Source organism: Myotis daubentonii, chromosome 1, assembly GCF_963259705.1.
Source record: "Myotis daubentonii chromosome 1, mMyoDau2.1, whole genome shotgun sequence".
In the NCBI taxonomy this organism is placed as follows: Eukaryota; Metazoa; Chordata; class Mammalia; order Chiroptera; family Vespertilionidae; genus Myotis; species Myotis daubentonii.
Window position 1 is genome coordinate 23359009 of NC_081840.1, and position 16977 is coordinate 23375985.

General features: G+C 37.5%; 1 protein-coding gene and 1 non-coding gene across 10 annotated transcripts in view; both read right to left on the bottom strand.

The window, feature by feature from the left end:
• The window catches only part of RBM25 (RNA binding motif protein 25), a 45228-nt gene that overhangs the window by 21005 nt on the left and 7246 nt on the right, over positions 1-16977 (bottom strand). For 7 of the 9 annotated variants that reach the window (XM_059691650.1, XM_059691624.1, XM_059691633.1 and 4 more), the window contains 6 exons: positions 14293-14342; positions 14098-14118; positions 12265-12432; positions 5999-6056; positions 4827-4987; positions 152-337 (listed from right to left, as the gene is read on the bottom strand). In XM_059691650.1, coding sequence (XP_059547633.1) covers positions 152-337; positions 4827-4987; positions 5999-6056; positions 12265-12432; positions 14098-14118; positions 14293-14342 — 644 coding nt within the window. The remainder of the gene's footprint in view (positions 1-151; positions 338-4826; positions 4988-5998; positions 6057-12264; positions 12433-14097; positions 14119-14292; positions 14343-16977) is intronic. The other 2 variants (XM_059691642.1, XM_059691658.1) reach the window with 1 other exon arrangement.
• On the bottom strand, positions 16839-16945 carry LOC132223561 (U6 spliceosomal RNA). Its single transcript, XR_009450491.1, has one exon. It is a non-coding gene; the product is annotated as a U6 spliceosomal RNA (small nuclear RNA).

Genomic DNA, 16977 nt, shown 5'->3' on the forward strand with positions numbered 1-16977 from the left:
AGGTCAAATTAGGCTTAACAGTACAATTATTGTAAATGCTAGTCATTCTTCTATTTTCCCCTCAAAAGTTAAAATGTACTGAAAGCACAAGAGTGACACCATAAAAAGTAAATTGTAGAAATGACTGTTGTCAGAATTTAATAACACATACGTCCTCCTTCTTTTCCTTCTTCTTCTTCCTGGGGTGAGAGTCAGATTCTTGTGAAGGGGCATTGAGCTCACTGGAGTATTCACGTATTAAAATTTCAATGGCCCCTTTGATCATCTGATCTCTTCTCTTAGTTTCTTCATCTAAGGCTTCTTCGTCATCATTAGTGACAGTTTCTGGCCTAGCAGTCTTAAAACAGAAAACAAGGCAAATTCAGGAGGGGGGTTGGGGAGAATTAACCGAGAAAAATGAAAAACATTCTAAGAGTTAGCACACAAAACAAACATGTTTTCTTCAAAAAAATCTATGTAGTTTGCCTGGGCGGTGTGGCTCAGTGATTGAGCAATGACCCATAAACCAGGATGTTGCCAGTATGATTCCTGGTCAGGGCACATGCCCAGGTTGTAGGCTTGATCCCTAGTAGGGGGCATGCAGGAGGCAGCCAATGGATAATTCTTTCTCATCATTGATGTTTCCCTCTCTCCCTCTCTGCAATCAATACAAATATTTTTTAATTAAAAAAACACACATCTCTGAGGTTCTATTAAATGCAGACCTGATTTTGCTCTTAGCTTTATAAAATAAATTTTTATCATTTCTTTCCCTTTCTACCCTTGGTAGCTAATATTTTGACCCCTACCCAGCTATAGGAAGATTAAATCACAGGACTAACATACTGCACAAAACATCTGCCAAGCTTTCCCAATTTTTCAGACTGTCTTGCTCAATACTTGCACAAACTAAGAATATTTCCTAACTCAACAGTTGAAAATGTAATTATGTGAAAAAAGCAAAATATAATTTTATGTACACTATGCTAGCCACTATTTAAAATCAAAAAGCACATATAGGTGAAAGGAACAAAAAGCACTAAGACAGTTTAGTACAATTAAATGCAAGCATCACACAGGTCAGAGGTGAAACAATGGCTTCTTTTCCCCCCACCCCTGCTCTCTAAAATGACTATAATGTGGGAATGCCACTTATAAAAATCATATACTGCCCAGCTGGTGTGGCTCAGCAGTTGAGCATCAACCTAGGAACCAAGAGGTCAATTCCCAGCCAGAGCACATGCCCAGGTTGCAGGCTCGATCCCCAGTGTGAGGTGTGCCAGAGGTAGCCCATCGATGATGTTCTTGTCTCATCGATGTTTCTCTCTCCACAGCCCTCTCCCTTCCTCTCTCTAAAAATCAATTTAAAATTATTTTTAAGAAAAAATCATATACATACTAAGAAAAAAATCAACTGTAAATACTGCACAAGTCTTTATTCCCATGACTTGCAAATGTAACATTAAAAAAAAAACATAAAACTCATGTTGTAATGCTTCTCACAAATAGGCAACTATTTGTAAAACTTTATTATTTTTTAAAAGAAGTCTAGATTGTTACATGTGTTGATGTGAAAAAAATTACTGGCTTCACAAGAATAGATCCAGAGACAAATGGGCGGGGGGGGGGGGGGGGGGGATGGTGTTAGAGAGCAACCCAAAGACTGTATGAATGCATATTAGCTTATCTAATGGACACAGGCACTGAGGCGGTGGGGGCTTGCCTAGGGTGGGAATGGCTGGGGGGGGGGGGGGGTCAATTGGGGAAAAAGAAGACAAATGTAAAACTTTAGACAATTAAAAAATAATTATTGGCTTCTACTGTGGTACTATTATTATTATCATTTCTAGGTTTTATTTCAAATCTCCCAGTTAAGGAATTAATCCAGTTCAAAACACAAAATTTAGAGACTGACCTCAAAACACTGGATAATTTTCCGTTACTCTCAATTCCTCTCTTCTTAAAACTTAAAATGGTAAAGAAGTGTGAAAAAAACGCAACAAAATAAGCTCTTTTCAGAAAAATGTAAGAGCTTCAGTAACAAAGCTACTGGTTGTAAAGGTGGGAAACAGCCCTGCTAGGCCTCTCTGGCTCCGACCTCTAGAATCCGAAAGAAGAACTTGTTTGGGCAAACGCAGAGCTCTTTCTTTGGAGGAAATGTGGGTTTGGCCAGACTGACAGGCAGAGATGTGAAGGTACTCCTACCTATAGCATCGATCAACTAAAGTTTAACGTAAGTGTCTCCTTCCAGAGATTATCTGTACTTTCAACACTTGTCAGAATTCATTCTTGAACATGAACAACCACTAACTGTGACATTCAAGCAGATAGCTCTACCTCTATTGCTGAATAGCCAAAAAGCAACAGGACATGGAATAGATGAACATGGTTACTTCAAATGAACTAATTTTTACTAAAAGTGAAAGAATTGCTTATACAAATTCTGAAAAATCTAAATGAAAGCTTTCAATCAAGCCATTAAACAAGACACATAAATCCTGTTAAAAATTATGGTCAGAAAAATCTCTTTCTAGATGAGCTTGTGGTGTTTTGTGATTTCTTTTAGTCAACGAGAACTACCCAACTAACTGTGTTTTTTCCTTTCTGCCTGGGAGCCAGAAAAATGCCTGAATAAAGTAACACACAAGTTTCTCAAAGTCTTATTCTCCTATCATCCACCTTAAGCCACTATTTTCTAAATTTCTCCAAGAAATCAATAAAGGAGTAAAAACAAGTAACCTCTCATATTTCATCTTGGAAAATCATGACAAATCTGCAATCTACTCCACAGTATAGTTATACCTGTCTAAGTTACTTTAAAAAAAATTTTCTGACAATTGCTTGACATTTTTTAAATCCCCATTGTTGAGGAAAACTTACATTCTAGAAAAATAATGTATTTGTCATATGACTTAAAACACCTGGGCACCATGCCAAGTATACATAGGAGTCATGCCTATTAATTTTTTAAAATTTCAATTTATCTGAAAAAATTGTTTTTATTGGGGGTGGCTTTATTTCCATTCTTGAAGATATACCCAAATTAAAATTGTGTTTGCTCTGGCTAATGGTGATTTACAAGTTAAATGAGCCACAAAAAATCGTGCATTTTCTATTCACTAAATGCTTATTCCGTTTTTGCTATGGGCAAGACATTATACTAGGTTCTGGGGAGGTACAAGATAAAGGGACACACTCTGTGAAGTTACTGCCCTTTCTATCTTGTAATCAGAGAATGGAGGAGGATAGAAGAATGAAACTGGGTATAAGAGGCAGTGAGAGGCAGAGAAATACAAACAATATGTACTACAAAGCAGACTGACTTTAACAGCAGAACAAAACTGCTTGATATAGGAAGAGAAAATTTAATTCTGCTTGAGAGGAATCAAGGGTTAGATATGATGAAGCAAGTAACATTTTAATTACACTATGTGAATGGGCAACAAGGACTTGAGATGTCAGCAAAGCACAAGTTAAGTTTGTATGGATACATGACTGAATGGAAGGGGATGAATGGGAGACACTAGAAAGGTAAACTGCAGCAAACAGTAAGAAATTCAAAACCATTAAGGATGGATGAGCAGGAAGTAGGCATACTTATAATTATGTTTTGGAAATATAGCCAGTACTGTAAACAGTCAGATGAGAGAGGAAACTAAATGCAGAGAAATAAGTTAAATTATTAAAAGTCCAAGGAAACATGGGAAAAAAGCTAATTACAAAACAATACTTTAAAATTTAATCATGTATTTATGAAGGAAAAATACACATATTCCAATCAAAACTATATTCATCAACCCAGAAAGCTGTCTGGAAAAACATGGAACCAAAATGTCTACATGCCCAGAAGGCATGGCTCAGTGATTGAGTGTAGACCTATGAACCAGGAGGTCACAGTTTGATTTCCCATCAGGACACATGCCCGGGTTGCAAGCTTGATCCCCCGGTAGGGGGCATGCAGGAGGCAGCCAATTGATGATTCTCTCTCATCAATGATGTTTCCACCTCTCCCCTTTCCTTCTTCTCTGAAATCAATACAAGTATATTTTAAAAAAACAAACCAAAAAACAAAATATCTACAGTGGTTACCAAAGGTGATGGGATTATATGGGTGATAATTTCTTTTTTATAGTTTGCTTTAATTGATGAATCTTTTTTACAAAGAATATACAAGAAAGCTATTTCTATTTTAAATGATAATAAAAGTTTGAAGAGAACAAAAGGCTGTTTTGTTTTTGTAAACAGAAAAATAATAAATCTATATTGGATCTGGTCTGCTTGAGGTGCCAAAAGGAAGTAGGAAGAAAGGAATAACAAAGAAACACAAACTCAGATTTTAGCTATTTTTTGCTTTGTTGAGGTAGTAATGTATACATTACAATACAATATATAAAAATTCCTTTTCTTTAGGTTAGCTTTATATAGCCACCCACCTGAGGAAAATAAGACTTATTTTCAGTATTTTAGAACCTGTATACTTCTAAAAGAGAGGGCAACTAATAAAAATTGTGTAGGTTGAAATATATTTTGTACTTACTTACAAAGCTGCCTTAATGAGTTAGCTCTGTTTGGAATAGTCTGTACCAATGTTTTCTCTGGCAAGTTAACCTTGTCCAGCCTCCCTTACTACCTTCATCCCAACCTGGAACAAGCAAACCAACAGTCATCCACCCTCAATGGGTAGATAAAAGACTTAAAATAACTATAAACTATAAAATACCCTCCTGCATGTTAGTAGTCACAGGCATGATGGGATTGTAAAGCCCCATATTAGATTCACTTATAATAAGTATTTACACTGAAAGAGCACATTTGGTCTAGAGAAGATAACACTATGGAAAACATACCCCATTAGAAGCTTTCTTCTTTGCTTTCCATTCATCCAGTTGTGCCTTTGTCTTTGCATCAACTTTAACAAGCAGTTTCTTCTCTCCAATCTGCAGGTCATGCAATAACCTGAGTGCACGGAGGGTAGATTCAGGCTCCTTATACTCACAGAATCCAAAGGCTAGCAATAGATGTAAAGAATTAGTAAAATATCACTATAATACTGATAGATGAAGAGTATTTATGAAAAGTTAAAATCATTAAGAGATCAAATATTGTAATACAAGGATTATTCATGTTGTCACTCCACCCTTTCCTTCAATTTCCTTTGAAAAGGGTTTCACTTTTACACCCTTAACCAAAAGAACAAAGATAAAAACAGGGGAAAAAGAAAAATTCTAACCAGGCAAACTACTACTTATTAGAAGTGCTGATAATATAGTTAACAAATTCAGCACGTTTCATGACTGTTCATTATGTCATGAACTCAATCCATCCAGACTTCCTAACAGCTATAAATGAGAATAGGCTGTTCTCATTTATTCAACATAAATACAACATTTTTCTGAGAAGTTAAACTACAGAAGTAACAATCTCTTATGCTGGTTATTCATCTAATTTTTTTCTGTATCTTTCATTTTAATAACTAGTCTTACTATTATTATCATGACTTTATATCAGAGATATTGAAACAAAATTAAATTTAAAAAGAGTAACCCAGCCCTAGCTCGTTTGGCTCAGTGGAAAGAGCGTCCGCCTGTGGACTGAAAGGTCCCACGTGCAATTCTAGCCAAGAGCACATGCCCGGATTGTGGGCTCAATCCCCAGTGGGGGGCATGCAGGAGGCAGCAGGTCAATGATTCTCTCTCATCATTGATGTTTCTATCTCTCCTTCTCCTTTCCTCTCTGAAATCAATAAAAATATATTTAAAAATAATAATAAAAATTTAAAAAAATAGAGTAACCTAAAATTTGGAAGTAAAATTAAACAAGTAAATCTAAACATTTACATAAGTTAATAACGTAACCATACAGAAAGAAACTATTCTGAGTGAACCTAAAACAGTAAATTTAACCATACATTTTTAGTGTGACATATCCTAAGGACGTCTAAAATTACTGTAAGTGAAGTGAGGTGAAACAAGCCAGTAATTACTTAATGATCTCAATAAATAAAGAAAAAAGAACCTACCTTGAAGTTTTCCAGATGCACCTTGTACTCTCTTCCAGCTTAAAACCAAGCCACATTTCTTAAAAAGGAAAAAAAAAAATGTTACCACTTAACAAAATTAACTTAAAATGCAAATAAGAGCACAACTCTATTAGCACTAAGAAAAAAATAGAAGCAAAAAAAGATCAATTAGCAACTAAGTTTCTTGAAATTCTCAGTTCCTACAAATCTATTATATGAAATATATAACAAATTATTTCAAAGAAAAATATAAATTCTTACTGATTCTTATTTGCAGAAAATTGTTTTAATAAATTAGAAATATTACAGCATTATTTATCCTACAAATATATATATATCAATGCCCAAGTTATAATAGTCAAAACTATAGTAAATTCAATTAAAGTCATAAAGATTTTGTTTTAAAATACATGTATATATTAGAAAGTTTTAGTGACATGCGAAAGTGCTTGATATGGGATGCAAAACATGGGACATGAAATTGCAGATATACAGTAAGATTTTAATTATGAAAAAAACAAAGTGAATTTTCATAAAATGATCAGAAATATTCCAAAATGTTAAGGGGCAGGTTGTGTGATGGGTGGGACTTTATTACAACTTTTTTCCCTTTTCAATTTTAAAACATTATTTCTAATTATTAAAAAACAAGTAGGTTTAAAAAAATTACTTCTAGAAAATACCTGGTTTGCCTGTCAAAGCTGAATGTAAATGTTTCACATCTCCCTTCAGAGAAACCACTAAAATATTTTTTCTCTTTGTTTTTATAATCAAATAATATAAAAGGTAAAAACACTTGAAGTCTAACACTGCATGAGAAACAGCAGCAAAATTCAACAAAATATTAAACAAAATGATGGATGGTAACTCATCCTATAGAGCAGCGGTTCTCAACCTATGGGACGCGACCCCTTTTGGGGGTTGAACGACCCTTTCACAGGGGTCGCCTAAGACCATCGGAAAAAACATATATAACTACAGATTGTTTTTGTGATTAATCACTATGCTTTAATTATGTTCAATTTGTAACAATGAAATTGGGGGTCACCACAACATGAGGAACTGTATTAAAGGGTCACGGCATTAGGAAGGTTGAGAACCACTGCTATAGAGCGAAGAAAGCTATCACTACAGAGGCAGATACTGGTGAAAAAGAAAGGCTAAAGTGATTCTACAAAGCCAAGTAGATCTAGAGGTCAACAAAAAGTGGGGGAGGGTGGCCCTGGCTGTGTAACTCAGTTGGGTAGAGCACCATCCAAATATGCTAAGGTTGCAGGTTCCATCTCCAGTCAGGGCACATACAAGAAACCATCAGTGAATGCATAAATAAGTAGAACAAGAAATCGATGTTTCTGCCTCTCTCTCTCTCTCAATAAAAAAATAAAAATAAGGTAGACCGGAAAATGGGGTTGAAACATGAAGCTGAATAAAAACAGGTGCTTGCCTAACAATATAAATACAGCATAAAGTCAAAGTTCTTCTCAAGTAACTACCTTAGTCCCCACTCCCAGAAAACAGGAAGAGTTTAGTCTGAAGAAGGTGAACACACAAGCTTGTGATATGAAGCACCAGATACGAATGAAAGTTTGGATAAGATATCGAGTGGGTAACAAGGAAAAAAGGTAAAAGTATAAGAAATGCTTGGAAAAAAAAAAAAAAAGAAATGTTTGAGCCTGGCCTGTGTGACTCAGTGGTTGGTCATCAACCTACGAAAGAGGTCACGGTTTGATTCCTGGTCAGGGCACATGCCTGGGTTGTGGGCTGGATCCCCAGTGGAGGATGTACAGGAAGCAGCTGATCAATAATTCTCATCATTGATATTTCTATCTCTCTCTCCCTTTCTGAAATCAATAAAAATGTATTTAAAAAAGGAATGCTTAAAATTAGCCCTTCAACCCCAACCCATATACTCATGAGGCATGAACCAAATTTTCTAGAGAAAATAACCAGCCTCAAAGAAAAAAACCTCCACATATGAATATTTAATACAACTGGCTGTTGGTTAGATTGCTTAAAATAATGGCTAACATTTTACAAACCCAGTATAAAAAAGCCTTTTAATCCCTAACTCTTTTTTTTTTAATATATTTTATTGATTTTTTACAGAGAGGAAGGGAGAGAGATAGTTAGAAACATCCATCAGCCGCCTCCTGCACACCTCCTACTGGGGATGTGCCCGCAACCAAGGTACATGCCCTTGACCGGAATCGAACCTGGGACCTTTCAGTCCGCAGGCTGATGCTCTATCCACTGATACAAACCGGTTACAGCCTAATCCCTAACTCTTAAACATGACAAACAATCTAGGATCACCAGACATTTAAGGGAACACCTAAAAGTGGAAGAGAAATAAAAGGCAGAAAAGAGATCAATTTAGGAATCCAAAGAAAGCTTAAAAACAAAGCACTCTGTTGCACATATAAATCAAGAACAAGTTTTTAGAAGGGATATTTCAAACTGAAAAAATATACACATCTCCATACAAAAACTTGTACACAAATATTCTTAGTACCAGTATTCATAGTAACCAAAAGGTGGAAACAAACTAATTGTAAATTAACTGATGAATGAGTAAACAAAATATGGTAGAGCCATTAAATGGAACACTATCAGGCCATAAAAGGGAATGAAATACCAATCTATCTACATAAAAGGCTAATCCTCGGGTACGTTGGAGAGCCATTCCTACAGCGCGAGGATTTTTGCCTTTTGCCGTAAGTCGGAGCCCACCTACATAAGCACCTATGTCACCCACATGGAGCACATACACAGCAGTAATGAAGTGAAATAGTAAAAAAATTTTAAAGATAACAATCCCTGACCTTTACTTGTGGTAAATACAGTAAATAATAAGAAACATAAAGCATATATGTACATACGTCGAAATGACGGAACGTTTTTTTTTTTTTTTACAAATAAATGAGAGATGGTGATGCAATGTAACCACAAAACGAGGAACATCGAGTCCAATGCAAACGAGGACTGTCTGTATGCTAAGTATCCTTCCCACCTTCCGACAGGTCGCTATGACACATACTAACCACCAAGGGGCAGACTCTCCATGCAGGAGCTGCCGTGATGCGCACAGATAAATGGCACAGTGGACCTGGCACCCACAAAGCAACACTCAGCTTTCCCCAAGTGGGACACAGGTCCCGCCACCATCTTGGAGCACCAGCCCACCAAATTGCAGCCTACGCTGCCAAGACCCCATAGTACAAAATGCAGCCCACAGCCCAGCCCAGCCCAGAAATGGTGGCTGTGGGTGCTGGGCAATAACGTCACGTAGCAACGCCCAGCTTCTTCTCCCTAGCGACTAGCCTCCTTGCGGTTTCTTCAGCCCAGGAATACGACTTGCTTCATAGCCAGGTGGAAACATTTTAAACTTTAACCAAATGTCTGTGAAGCGTTTTCCCGTGCCTCATTTCATTTGATCCTCATCACAGAAGCCCTGGAGTAGGTAGATAGGAGACTCAGTGGAATCCTATTTTCTTTTCATTAGCCGGAAAACAGAGATTTAGAAAGCTTAGAAACTTGACCCGACTAAAAAGAAGAAAGGAATGGTGGACCTTGAAAATGACTTCAGGTTTTCTCACTGCACAGAATATAGTCAAACACTGCTGTAGTTAAATATTTTACCCTTTGTTATTTACTACTATGTTGGTGACAATTACCTGAAAGAGAAGTTGGGGTGCTTCGCTGGGCTGGAAAAAGTTTATCTAAATCAGAAAGCAGGTCTAACTAAGCAAGTTTATTCTTTTTTTTTTTTTTTAAATATATTTTATTGATTTTTTACAGAGAGGAAGGGAGAGAGATAGTTAGAAACATCGATGAGAGAGAAACATCGATCAGCTGCCTCCTGCACATCCCCCACTGGGGACATGCCCGCAACCCAGGTACATGCCCTTGACCGGAATCGAACCCGGGACCCCTCAGTCCGCAGGCTGACGCTCTATCCACTGAGCCAAACCGGTTTCGGCAGCAAGTTTATTCTTTATATATAAAAGGCTAAGTTGACTTGCCCATGCACAATAACGCTCTTGCTGGCATGCATGTGTTTCGATCTGCTATTGTCGATCGTCAATTTGGTTCACACTCTATTATAGAGAAAGAGTGAATAGCGATATTAAACTATTTCTTCTAATTAATTTCCTTTCAATGTGCACGAATTCATGCACCAGGCCACAAGTACAAACTATAATATATATATGTACCTTGAAAACATTATGCTAACTGAAGTTAAAAAGGTCACATATTTATAATTATGTTATATAAAATGCCCAGAATAGGCAAATCCATAGAGACATAAAGTAGAATAGTGGTTGCCAAGGGCTACAGAAAAGAATGGGAAGTGACTGTTAATGGTTACAGGGTTATCTACTTAGAGTGATGAAAATGCTCTGGAATTAGTAGTGGTGCTTGTGCCACTTTCTGAATATACTAAAAATACTGTATTATGGTACATAAATTATATCACAATGAAGATTTTTTGAAAATGTCTTTGCAATGTTCCACTTTTGGGAAAATTAGCATCATCTTGTTAAAGTGAAGATAAGCATGCCCTACCACAGAAATTCCACTTCTAAAAGAAAACATGATGCCGTAACCAGTTTGGCTCAGTGCATAGAGCGTCGGCCTGCAGACTGAAGGGTCCCAGGTTCGATTCCAGTCAAGAGCATGTGCTTGGGTTGCGGGCTCAATCTCCAGCAGGGGGCCTGTAAGAGCCAGCCAATCAATAATTCTCTCTCACTACTGATGTTTCTATCTCTCCCTCCCTCTCTGAAATCTATATATATAGTCAATGTCATAAGACAAAGAAAACAAGCAAACCAAAATAAAAAAAAGGTGGGGAGAAGGGAACTATAACTTATAAATAAAATTTATTAAAGAAGCTGTCTAACAAGGTGTGACAATTAAATGTGATGTACAATCCTTGACTGGATCATAGGTCAAAAACAAAAACATGCTATTTTAGAAATTATAAAGAAAATTAAATTTTAAAAATAGAGCATGCATATAAGCATAGCCAATGAACATAAGACACTGGGGGGTAGGGGAGGCCGGGGGAAGGTCAAGGGGGGAAAAAAGGGGAGACATATGTACCATTCTTTGTAGTATTTTAAGCAATAAAACAAAATTTTAAAAAAATGTGTTAAGCTGGTCAAAAAAAAAAAAGAAAAGAAAAGAAAAAGATCTAGTCCTAGTCAGTTTGGCTAGGGTCCCGGGTTCGATTCCAGTTAAAGGCACATACCTTGGTTGCAAGAGGCAACCAATGGTTCGATGTGTTTCTCTCACATCGGTGTTTCTCTGTCTTTCCCTCTCTCTTCCACTCTCCCTAAAAATTACTTGAAGCCGAAACCGGTTTGGCTCAGTGGATAGAGCGTCGGCCTGTGGACTGAAAGGTCCCAGGTTCGATTCCGGTCAAGGGCATGTGCCTGGGTTGAGGGCACATCCCCGGTGGGGGATGTGCAGGAGGCGGCTGATCGATGTTTCTCTCTCATCGATGTTTCTGACTCTCTGTCTCTCTCCCTTCCTCTCTGTAAGAAATCAATAAAATATATTTTAAAAAAATTAATTGAAAAAAATCCTCAGATGAGGATTTACAAACAAATATATAAATAACTTATACATAAAATTTATTTAAAAAAGAAAAAGATCTATGTATATTAGTTAACAATACTGTATCGTCCTTAAATTTCTTTTTTTTTTCTTTTTTTTTTTTTAATTTATGTTTTTTATTGATTTTTTACAGAGAGGAAGGGAGAGAGATAGAGAGTTAGAAACATCGATGAGAGAGAAACATCGATCAGCCGCCTCCTGCACATCTCCCACTGGGGATGTGCCCGCAACCAAGGCACATGCCCCTGACCGGAATCGAACCCGGGACCCTCCAGTCCGCAGGCCAACGCTCCATCCACTGAGCCAAACCGGTTTCGGCAAATTTCTTAAGTGTAATAATGATTTTATGGTCATATAGGAGAATGTCTTTGGTCTCAGGAAACACAAGAAGTATTCAGAGATGAAATGTCTTATCACAACTTACTCTCAAATTACTCAAAAAAGGTATGTAGCGTGTGTGTATATAAAGAGAGTAAATGTAGCAATATGTTACAAGGGTAATCACTGTACTGTTTGTTCAAAAGTATTGCTGGACTAAAAATTTTCAAAATAAAACAAAGACAAATTCAGAGTCCTCTTTCTGCTTTTTGTTTAAAATTTATAACAAAAATAAACCTTTTAAATGAAAAATAAACAGTTTAACTTACAGCAAGGAGCTGTCTTATGAGCATGTCTGAGGCTTTCTCAGAAATGTTGCCAACAAAAACAGTAGTAGTAGGACCACAATTTTCATCATTTTCCTTTGCCTTTAAGCCTGGATGATCCTTTCTGGCTCCCAAATGCTTTCCAACCATGGACACAGTGGGTACTAAGACCTAGAATTAAAAAAGGCAATAAAATTTGATCTGGCAATTAAACTTCCTATCATGTTTAATGTAACATTAGGCTAAAATCACCAATGTTAAATTAGTAAATACAGGGTGGGGCAAAAGTAGGTTTACAGCTGTTCGTATGGAAAATACAATAAATAAATAATAAAGCAAGAATAAACTGTTTCATGCACTTACAACTGTAAACCTACTTTTGCACCATCCTCTATGTAGCACATTAAAAGGTCTACATACTTAATCTAAAGCTCTTAGCATTTTTCATTAATACAAACATTCATGACAAGGAAAGTCCCACTTTTAGATTACCTTTCCTTAAAAACTTGGAAAAGCAAAAATAACTTGGATAGAAACTTTATGTTTAAGACATCATAAATCATTTAAAATTATCAACTACATCCACAAGTTTCTTCACAACTGTACTCTGTTTAGCATAAAAGTTCAATTATCCCTGCTAAACCTCTTATAAAATATTCAAATACTCCCATAGCACTCCCCCACACTTTAAAATTACCCTTTATCACTTATTTGAATTTCTAGCTTATTGTCCCTTTATTAACTTTAAAGTTCCCAAAGGAAGAAATAGTCTTACTCTTCATTTTATCTGGAAGTGAATTTAGCAAAACACCCACAATAAGCACTGAATAAATACTGGTGAACTGGGGGAGCTGCTCCAAACTCCAAATGCTATCTTTTCTTAGGCTGAAATGTAAGAAAGTAAGAGTACCTATCATGTGGAAGCTTTCCAAAATGACCAAACATTGGTGCCTAATGCAAGAAAAGCTGGACTCCCCCCTAGTATGCAGAACCTATCTTCTTAGTGGTCTGCCTCACAGCAGATTCCTATTTGTCCACCTACTTCACATCTCCCTTTTAATGTGAATAACACCACTCCCCTCACTTTTCAAAACCACAAATAGTAAAGCAGTTGAAAGTAACATCTAGCCTCTCTCATAGTGGAATTCCAAACGAAGCCTGATATTCTACCAATGAACTCAGAGAAATATCTGGTTAAATAATAGTTAAGAGGGTTATTATTTATTCATGTGTTATAATATATTAACATTCTTAATTAAGATGCTTTGATGAATGTGGAGAATTAAGGTTCAAGACCTAAGAATAAATAATGAAACACTTCCCTAGAGGAAAGGTTTCATTAAAACTACAAAGCTTGAAGGTATCATAGTAGAAGACACACAAAAAAATAGCTCGGAAAAGGCTAAATATTAGGTAGGTAGGAGGAAAAGAACAGAACTATATTCAACAAAAATTTCATTTCAAAACTTTTATTTCTGCTAGGATAATTCTTACACTCTTTTAAGAGATCATATATATCATATCATTCTCCTATCTCCGGAAACCAAAACATGAGGAATAATGAAAAAGACAATGTCCTAAATCTGAACTAATATGTAAATCAGTCTAGAGAATGAGAGAGAAACCATAAAACTATCTGGGGAGCAGTTTTAGGAACATATGCACAGCTGAATGAAAATGTTACTTAATCAAGTAAGTAGTATGATAGAAATGGATGTCCACATCCTTCCTACTATAATTTTAAATGCTTAAAATAATTTATCTAAGTTTATCAAGCTTTTTAGTTTTAAAAGCACTAACATATCTCCTAATTTCCTCAAAATTAATTATACTTACAGCCGTGGATGGGTAATTCAGCTGGTTAAAGCGTTGTCCCAATACGTTAAGGTTGCAGGGTTTGATAACCAGTCAGGGCACATACAAGAATCAACCAATGAATGCATAAATAAGTGGGAAACAAATCAATGTCTCTCTCTCTCTCTAAAATCAATCAATAAGTAAAAAATTTACTTACTTAACAATTATACTTACAGTTGGAGCAGGAGCCATAATGCTCATTGGTACAGGAATCATTGGGGTTCCTAAGGAAAAAGCATTGCAAGTTGTAAGCACACAATTATATATGACTGTATTCTGTATCAACTACATGCCATATATACAAGTACTAGAGGCCCAGTGCACAAAATCTGTGCATGGGGAAAGGGAGGTCCTTCAGCCTGGCCTGCACCCTCTTGCAATCCGTTCACTCCTAACCGCTTGCCTGCCTGCCTCATTGCCCCTAACCCCTTTGATTGCCTGCCTGATTTCCCCTAACCACTCTGCCTGCCTGCCTTATTGCCCCTATCCACTCTGCCTACCTGCCTGATCACCCCTAACTGCCTCTGCCTCGGCCCCCACCACGGCTGCTTCATCCGGAAGGACATCTGGAATGACATCTGGAAGGTCATTTGGCTCTCTGGTCTAATTAGCATATTAAGCTTTTGTTCTTATAGATAGTCACTTATAGTTAATTTAAGTAGAAATGTATAACTAATGAGATACTGAACATCTTAGTTTCAAAAGCAATGTGGTATCAGGTCAATCTATACAAGTTTACCTACAACAAAAAACTACTCAAAGTAACAAGGCTACCAGAACATGCTTTTGACTTAAGGAGTATAAAATTCTGGATAGTTACTGATTCATGTTCATCTTATTCAGTACACCCACAAAACCTGCACTATCACAAATACAGATTCATTTATGTATTAACAATATTAATTAATCCTTTAAAAGTAAAAAACAGCCCTAGCCAGTTTTGCTCAGCAGTTAGAGCATCAGCCCTTGGACTGAAGGGTCACGGGCTCAATTCCAGTCAAGGGTAAGTACCCTGGTTTCAGGCTCCATGCCTTTCCCTCAGTCCGGGAAGGTGTGGGAGGCAACCAATTGATGTGTGTCTCTTTCACATGGATGTTTCTGTCTATCCACCTCCCTCCTGCTCTCTCTAAAAAAAAAAAAAAAAAGAAAGAAAGAAAAAAATCAATGGGAAAAATATCCTCAAGGGAGGATTAACAAGAAAAAAGTAAAACACAAATCCTTTCACATTTTTTTTCCTTTAAGTATCAAATGATAAATTATCTGAAAACCTAAGAAGAATCTTGTTATACCTGGTTCTTTAATAAAAACAAAAAGTGGCCTGGCCGGCGTGACACAGTGCTTGAGCATTGACCTATGAACCAGGAGGTCACAGTCTGATTCCCGTTCAGGACACATGCCCAGGTTGCAGGCTTGATCCCCAGTGTGGGGCGTGCAGGAGGCAGCCAATCAATGAGTCTCTCTCATCATTGATGTTTCTACTTTTCTCCCTCTTCCTTCTTGTCTGAAATCAATACAAATATATTAAAAAAAAAAAAAATTGGCCCTGGCTGGGTGGCTCTGTTGGTTGGAGCATTGTCTCTTATACCCAGAGGTTGGAATTTCAATTCCCAGTCAGGGCAGATACATAGGGGAGGCAAACAATTGGTGTTTCTCTCTCTCTTCCACTCTTTCTAAAAATCAACTAAAAGTAATGGAGGGGCAAAATAGTATCTATCCTATATAATAACAGCCTAATATGCTAAGTGTCCGGTCATCCATTCAAAAAAATCAAAGCATAATATGCTAATGATATGCTAAGGCTGTTCAACTGCTCACTATGATGTGCACTGACCAGCAGGGGGCAGATGCTCTGACCAGTAGGTTAGCTTGCTGCTGGGGTCTGGACCATTGGGACTGAGCGAGAAGAGCCCGACACACCCTGGAGCCTTCCCGCGGTCCCTCCCAAACTGGCCAACCTACCTTGTCCCTCCCTGACGCCAATCGTGCACCAGTGGGGTCCCTCGGCCTGGCCTACGCCCTCTCACAATCCAGAACCCCTCAAGGGATGTTGGAGAGCTAGTTTTGGCCTGATCCTGCAGGCCAGGCCTCTAGTATATATAAAAGGCTAATATGCAAAGTGTCCCCTCGGGAGTTCTCACTCGCTATGACATGCACTGACCACCAAGGGGCGGCACAGAACATGGCAGGCAGGGCGCTGAGAGAGCAAGGGAAAGAGGCAGCTGGGGGAATCGTTCGGTGGCGGTGTGAGGGTGGCAAGGGAAGGGAGAGGCAGGGAACGTGATCAGCCCTGATCGCTGGCCAGGCCTAGGGACTCTACCCGTGCATGACTTTCGTGCACCGGGCCTCTAGTATATAGAATAATACTCTATATCTGTGTTAAAAGAAAAAGTACTAACGGAGCCCTGGCCAGATATCTCTGTTGGTTGGTTAGAGCATCGTCCTAAAACGCCAAGGTTGCATGTTCCATTCCTGGGTAGGGCACATACATGAATCAACCAATGAATGCATAAATAAGTGGAACAACAAGTCAATGTTTCTCTCCCCCTCTCTTATAAAAAAAAAAAAAATCAATTAAAAAAACCCACTGTTGAATAAAATAATATAGTTACGTGGCTTATAATATGCATTAGAAAATATCTGGAAGGACAAAGAAAAAACTAAAAATAATTCTGTGGGAATGTAATAAAATTTTTTCACTGTGTATTTTTTCTTTTTTTTTTTTAAATATGGAACGCTTCACGAATTTGCGTGTCATCCTTGCGCAGGGGCCATACTAATCTTCTCTGTATCGTTCCAATTTTAGTATATGTGCTGCCGAAGCAAGCACTATTTTTTCATTTTTGAACCTCATGAGCTATC